The sequence below is a fragment of the Sciurus carolinensis genome, chromosome 16 (genome assembly GCF_902686445.1).
Source record: "Sciurus carolinensis chromosome 16, mSciCar1.2, whole genome shotgun sequence".
NCBI lineage: Eukaryota > Metazoa > Chordata > Mammalia > Rodentia > Sciuridae > Sciurus > Sciurus carolinensis.
The window spans coordinates 67,630,544-67,637,828 of NC_062228.1; the positions used below are offsets into that span (position 1 = coordinate 67,630,544).

Genomic DNA, 7,285 nt, shown 5'->3' on the forward strand with positions numbered 1-7,285 from the left:
AGATGAATTTCATAATTGCTTGATCTATTTCTGCAAGGTACATCATTGGGATTTCAATTGGAATTGCATTGAATCTGTATAGCACTTTAGGTAGTATAGCCATTTTGACAATATTAATTCTGCCTATCCAGGAACATGGGAGATCTTTCCATTTTCTAAGGTTTTCTTGAATTTCTTTCTTTAGTGTTCTGTAGTTGTCATTGTAGAGGTCTTTCACCTCTTTTGTGAGATTGATTCCCAAGTATTTTATTTTTTTTGAGGCTATTGTGAATGGGGTAGTTTTCCTAATTTCTCTTTCTGAAGATTCATCACTTATGTATAAAAATGCATTGGATTTATGAGCATTGATCTTGTAACCTGCTACTTTACTGAATTCACTTATGAGTTCTAAAAGTTTTCTGGTGGAATTTCCAGGTTCCTCTAAATATATAATCATGTCATCAGCGAACAGGGATAGTTTGAGTTCTTCTTTTCCTATTCGTATCCCTTTAATTTCTTTGGTTTGTCTGATTGCTCTGGCTAGAGTCTCAAGGACGATGTTGAATAGAAGTGGTGAAAGAGGGCATCCCTGCCTTGTTCCAGATTTTAGGGGGAACGCTTTCAGTTTTTCACCACTTAGAATAATATTAGCCATGGGCTTAGCGTAGATTGCCTTTATAATGTTAAGGAATGTTCCCACTACCCCAATTTTTTCTAGTGTTTTGAGCATGAAGGGATGCTGTATTTTATCGAATGCTTTTTCTGCATCTATTGAAATAATCATGTGATTCTTAACTTTAAGTCTGTTGATATGGTGAATGACATTTATTGATTTCTGAATGTTGAACCAACCTTGCATCCCGGGGATAAAACCCACTTGATCGTGGTGCACTATCCTTTTAATATATATTTGTATGCGATTTGCTAAAATTTTGTTGAGAATTTTTGCGTCGATGTTCATTAAGGATATTGGTCTGAAATTTTCTTTTCTGGTTTAGGTATCAGGGTGATATCGGCTTCATAGAACGAGTTTGGGAGGGTTCCCTCCTCTTCTATTTCATGGAATAGTTTGAGGAGTATTGGAATGTGCTCTTCTTTAAAGGTTTTGTAGAACTCGGCTGAGAACCCATCTGGTCCTGGACTTTTCTTTGTTGGTAGGCTTTTGATGACCTCTTCTATTTCATTGCTTGAAATTGGTTTATTTAAGTTGTGTATGTCCTCCTCGTTCAGTTTAGGTAATTCATATGTCTCTAGAAATTTGTTGATGTCTTCGAGGTTTTCTGTTTTGTTGGAGTATAGATTTTCAAAATAGCTTCTAATTATGTTTTGTATTTCACTCGTGTCTGTTGTGATGTTTCCTTGTTCATTACGAATTTTAGTAATTTGAGTTTTCTCCCTCTTTCTCTTTGTTAGTGTGGCTAAGGGTTTATCAATTTTATTTATTTTTTCAAAGAACCAACTATTTATTTTGTTAATTTTTCCAATTGTTTCTTTTGTTTCAATTTCATTGATTTCGGCTCTGATTTTAACTATTTCCTGTCTTCTACTACTTTTGGTATTGGTCTGCTCTTCTTTTTCTAGCGCTTTGAGCTGAAGTGTTAAGTCATTTATTTGTTGATTTCTACTTCTTTTTTTGAATGCACCCCATGAAATAAATCTTCCTCTAAGTACTGCTTTCATAGTGTCCCAGAGATTTTGATATGATATGTCTTTGTTCTCGTTTACTTCTAAGAATTTTTTTATTTCCCTCCTGATGTCTTCTGTTATCCATTCATCATATAATAGTGTATTATTTAATCTCCAGGTATTGGAGAAGTTTCTGTTTTTTATTCTGTCATTTATTTCTAATTTCAATCCATTATGATCTGATAGAGTACAAGGTAGTATCTCTATCTTCTTGTATTTGCTAACAGTAGCTTTGTGGCATAAAATATGGTCTATTTTAGAGAAGGATCCATGTGCTGCTGAGAAGAAAGTGTATTCGTTCTTCGTTGGATGGAATATTCTATATATGTCCGTTAAGTCTAAATTGTTGATTGTGTTGTTGAGATCTATAGTTTCTTTATTCAATTTTTGTTTGGACGATCTATCCAGTGGTGAGAGAGGTGTGTTAAAATTGCCTAGTATTATTGTGTTGTGGTGTATTTGATTTCTGGAATTGAGATGGATTTGTTTGATGTACGTGGATGAGCCAATGTTCGGGGCATAGATATTTATGATTGTTAAGTCTTGCTGATTTATGCTTCCCTTAAGCAGCATGTAATGTCCTTCTTTATCCCTTCTGACTAGTTTTGGTTTGAAGTGCACATTATCTGAAATGAGGATGGATACTCCAGCTTTTTTGCTGTGTCCATGTGCATGGTATGTTTTTCCCCATCCTTTCACCTTTAGTCTATGGGTGTCTCTTTCTATGAGATGAGTCTCTTGCAGGCAGCATATTGTTGGATTTTTCTTTTTAATCCAATCTGCCAGTCTGTGTCTTTTGATTGATGAATTCAGGCCATTGACATTCAGGTTTATTATTGTGATATGATTTGTATTCCCAGTCAATTGACTCATATTTGTTTTTGACATGATTTGGTTTCTCCTTTATCTGGCTATTCCTTTAGGCTAGCTCCTCCTGTTGCTGATTTGCATCATTGTTTTTCATCTCTTCCTCATGGAATATTTTGCTGAGAATGTTCTGTAATGCTGGCTTTCTTTTTGTAAATTCCTTTAGCTTTTGTTTATCATGGAAGGATCTTATTTCATTGTCAAATTTGAAGGTAAGTTTTGCTGGGTATAAGATTCTTGGTTGGCATCCGTTTTCTTTCAGGGCTTGGTATATGTTGTTCCAGGCCCTTCTAGCTTTTAGGGTCTGGATTGAAAAATCTGCTGATATTCTTATTGGTTTCCCTCTGAATGTAATTTGATTCTTTTCTCTCACGGCCTTTAAAATTCTGTCTTTATTTTGTATGTTAGGTATTTTCATAATAATGTGCCTTGGTGTGGGTCTGTTGTAATTTTGTATGTTTGGAGTTCTATAAGCCTCTTGTACTTGTTTTTCCATTTCATTCTTCAGATTTGGGAAATTTTCTGTTATTATTTCATTGAATAGATTGTTCATTCCTTTGGTTTGTTTCTCTAAGCCTTCCTCAATCCCAATAATTCTTAAATTTGGCCTTTTCATGATATCCCATAATTCTTGTAGATTCTGTTCATGATTTCTTACCATCTTTTCTGTTTGGCCAACTTTGCTTTCAAGATTAAATAATTTTTCTTCAATGTCGGAGGTTCTGTCTTCCAGGTGTTCTATCCTATTGGTTATGCTTTCTATGGAGTTTTTAACTTGGTTTATTGTTTCCTTCATTTCAAGTATTTCAGTTTGTTTTTTTTTTTCAGTATCTCTAACTCTTTATTGAATGATCTCTTGCTTCCCGTATTTGCTCTTTTAACTCTTGATTGGTGCGATCATTTAATGCCTGCATTTGCTCTTTCATCTCCTCCTTCAATGCCTGCATTTGCTTTTTCATCTCCTCATTAGCTTCCCTGATCGTTTTAATTACGTACATTCTGAACTCCTTTTCTGACATTTCTTCTGCTGTGCTGTCATTGGGTTCTATTGATGCAGTATCTAGGTTTGTTTGGGACATTTTCTTCCCTTGTTTTCTCATATTGGTCAGCTGTCAGTGGAACCCTGAGATATTGCAGTTTTCCGCTATTGGTTTATAGTGTCCCGGTAGATTTCCAGTGTATCACCTCCCAGCCTTCAGTAGCCTGATGTCTTGGAGGAATCTGATAAAGCAGCGCATCCGAAGAAAACTGCCCCTAGCCCCCTACTGGTTCCACGGTTTGGAACTGGTTCTGTGCGGAAATGCTCTCACTGTGGGCCTGCACCGTGCAGCTGGCCTTGTGGGAGGAGCCCACTGCCGGAGTGTGGAAGGCTACCTTGGGAAGACTCTAGCTGCCCTGCCCAGCTCCGATAAGCCACCTCTATCTGGGCCTGCCACCCGGGCCGAGCTTTACCCAGTGGGCAGACTCACCTGTGGCTCTATTTCAGTCCAAGTCTCTCAATGCCTCCCCTTCTTAACTCCTGGGTTCTGGAGTGACTGGGGGTGCAGTCACCCTCTAGGCCGCCATCTTGGATTGCCCCGTGAAGAGAGCCTGCAGCCGGAGTGGGCAGAGCCGCCTGAAGAGGTCTCTGGCTGCCCTCCCCTGATCCCAGAGGCTGCTTGCAGATCGAAGCTCTCCGTTGGTTCGGGGACTTGTGGCTGGTTCTATGTAGAAAACCTCTCACTGGGCGGTCTGGTCTGAGAAGCTAGCCTTGAAAGGCACCTCCCACCGCAGGGGTCCAGGCTACTTGGGGAGGTCTCTGGCTGCCCTATCCTGGTCCCTGAAGCTGCTTGTGTGCCGGAGTACGTTGCGCTGCAGTGGCTCCGGGACTCGGAGCTTGTTCTGGTCAGAAAGGCTCTCACTAGCGGGCCAGTTCCGTTCCGAGAACCTGGAGAAGCTGGCTGTGTGGGCGGGACCCACCGCCGGAGTGCACAGGGCTGCCTGTGGATGACTCTAGCTGCCCTGCCCGGCTCCGATAAACCACCTCTATCTGGGTCTGCCACCCGGGCCGAGCTTTACCCAGTGGGCAGACTCACCTGTGTCTCTATTTCAGTCCGAGTCTCTCAATGCCTCCCCTTCTTAATTCCTGGGTTCTGGAGTGACTGGGGGTGCAGTCTCCCTCTAGGCCGCCATCTTGGATCGCCTCTGCTCAGGTTTTTAACAAGCTAATCAGGCACTACAAATACCTGTAGAAAGGTTTTGAAGATGAAGTTAAAAAAGCTGCTGTTGTTCTTAAAGGGTTTTTCAGAGTCGGAGAGGAACAAACTGGCTATGTTGACTGGTGTTCTTCTGGCTAATGGAACACTTAATGCATCCATTCTTAATAGTCTTTATAATGAGAATTTGGTTAAAGAAGGAGTTTCAGCAGCCCTTGCTGTAAAACTCTTTAAATCATGGATAAATGAAAAAGACATCAATGCAGTAGCTGCAAGTCTTCGGAAAGTCAGCATGGATAACAGACTGATGGAACTTTTTCCTGACAAAAAGCAAAGCGTTGAATATTTCACAAAGTATTTTACTGAGGCAGGCTTGAAAGAGCTTTCAGAGTATGTTTGGAATCAACAGACCATAGGAGCTCGCAAGGAGCTCCAGAAAGAACTTCAAGAACAGATGTCTCATGGCAATCCATTTAAGGATATAATTCTATATGTTAAGGAGGAGATGAAAAGAAACAACATCCCAGAACCAGTTGTCATTGGGATAGTCTGGTCAAGTGTAATGAGCACCATGGAGGGGAACAAAAAAGAGGAGCTTGTAGCAGAGCAAACCATCAAGCACTTGAAGCAATACAGCACTCTACTTGCTGCCTTTACTACTCAAGGTCAGTCTGAACTGACTCTGTTATTGAAGATTCAGGAGTATTGCTATGACAACATTCATTTCATGAAAGCCTTCCAGAAAATAGTGGTGCTTTTTTATAAAGCTGAAGTCCTGAGTGAAGAGCCCATTCTGAAGTGGTATAAAGATGCACATGTTGCAAAGGGGAAAAGTGTCTTCCTTGAACAAATGAAAAAGTTTGTAGAATGGCTCAAAAATGCTGAAGAAGAATCTGAGTCTGAAGCTGAAGAAGGTGACTGAATTTTGAAACTACATCCTCAGTACAGCAAACAGGAGTTGTAGATAAAATGTCATGTCTCATGTGTCCTGGTTCTTACATCTTCCTACCTCCCTATATCAAGCATGATATAAGGGCTTTCATGGCAAATTTTATTTTAACTGTTTCTATGGTTACTGGAAATGTTGGGTTTAGTTTCTAAAAACCATGTTTTAAGTTGCTATAGGAGCTATAGATTTGAATCTAATGTTGCATTAGTCTTTTCAGTTATCTTCTACCTCCTGTATTTTCTACTGTAATAATGTAATTTAAAGCCTTCCACAATGAACAGGTCACTCTATTCCCTGGGTTTTCTATATATAAACAGTTTTCAAGATATGATTTGGTTAAAAATAATTTGTTATAAAAATTCTGTTTGCAAATTAAACTGTAAAAGTATCCAAAATCTCAAAAGGCAATTGTTTGTGTGATAATTTGGTATGCCTAGAGCCCTATTCATCAATAAAAGTCTCTTACACAGTAATTGAATTCATTAACATGAATCCTGAATATTTGGACCATTGCTTGCATGTTAACATTTACTTGCATCTTTAACCCCAGATGTCCTTAAGTTCAATTGTTTGCTCTCTATTTTTCACTATAAGTGAGCTATGGAGAACAAACTTGAAGTTTGAGGAATCATATATGTTAGAGATGGTGGGAAGAAGAAAATTGAGCTTTTTCCCATTGAGAGACTTCTGCATTCAGTTTTTATCTTTACAGGCAAAACAAATGGGTACTCTTTTCATGTGACCATTTTCAACTGAACCGTAGAAGTCTTATGATTAAAATATTTTGTGCTCAGAATACACTTCGATTGATATGAAAAGACTTCTAAAGAAGTGTGAATAAAGGATATTACTGTTGTAGACCCCATAAGATTGTTGAAAAATGCCAAGACTCTACATGTTCTAATTGGGGATCTGAATTTAACTTATATTTCCTTTTGGCTTAGAGTATTTGTTGCAAAGAATGAAGTTCAGTGATAATTATATGTTCTCACTTGTTTGTACTGGACTGACTTCATTCTCTTACTACATTCAGTAGTGACTCAATCATCTGGCTATTAACATGCCCTAGTTGCCAATTTTTAATTGCCATGAGCCAAATATTTCTTCTATATGGCTAATTCATTTATTTTGACATCTTCCTTTTAATTTTCATCTTTTTATTTTCTTGCTGCTACCCATCCATGTATGTAGTCATTAGGGGGGAAATATTGCAACATTTTTGGGTGGAAAGGCATTGTGTTACAAGTGAACATTTTGAAGGATTTTTAATTGAAAGAAACTAGCCTGGAATAATGCCACCAGAGATTGAGTGGAAATTACCCCTTTTGAAGGTGTCGTTCTTATTAGCCAAGAAGTTGGTATTTAAAAATTCATCTTGAGGGAATAACATGTAATATAATTTGAAATAAAGGTATAGTGACCTTAAGAAGATCATTATAACAGATAACATTGTGAATGGGGTGATTTTGTTAAGTGAATAACTTTGATAAAGTTTTCATGTGCAGGCAAAATGTGTTCACTAGATTTCTACTTAGTGATCTGCTTTTACTTTGTAATTTGTAGTCCGCAAAAGACTTTTTTTAAAAAATAAAGTCCATCCTTACACACA

The 7,285-nt window shown here is 38.4% G+C and overlaps 1 protein-coding gene across 1 annotated transcript; it reads left to right on the plus strand.

Moving 5' to 3' along the window:
* The first annotated feature begins 4,736 nt into the window (after positions 1-4,736).
* LOC124966798 (eIF5-mimic protein 2-like) lies at positions 4,737-5,824 on the plus strand. The gene has a single exon (XM_047528497.1). It carries the CDS (start codon positions 4,777-4,779, stop codon positions 5,647-5,649), a length of 873 nt encoding a protein of 290 aa, XP_047384453.1. The 5' UTR covers positions 4,737-4,776; the 3' UTR covers positions 5,650-5,824.
* The last annotated feature ends 1,461 nt before the right edge of the window (positions 5,825-7,285 follow it).

Excerpts from the sequence above, each read along its gene's own strand:
- LOC124966798 (XM_047528497.1), top strand. The coding sequence starts at position 4,777 with ATGAAGTTAAAAAAGCTGCTGTTGTTCTTAAAGGGTTTTTCAGAGTCG.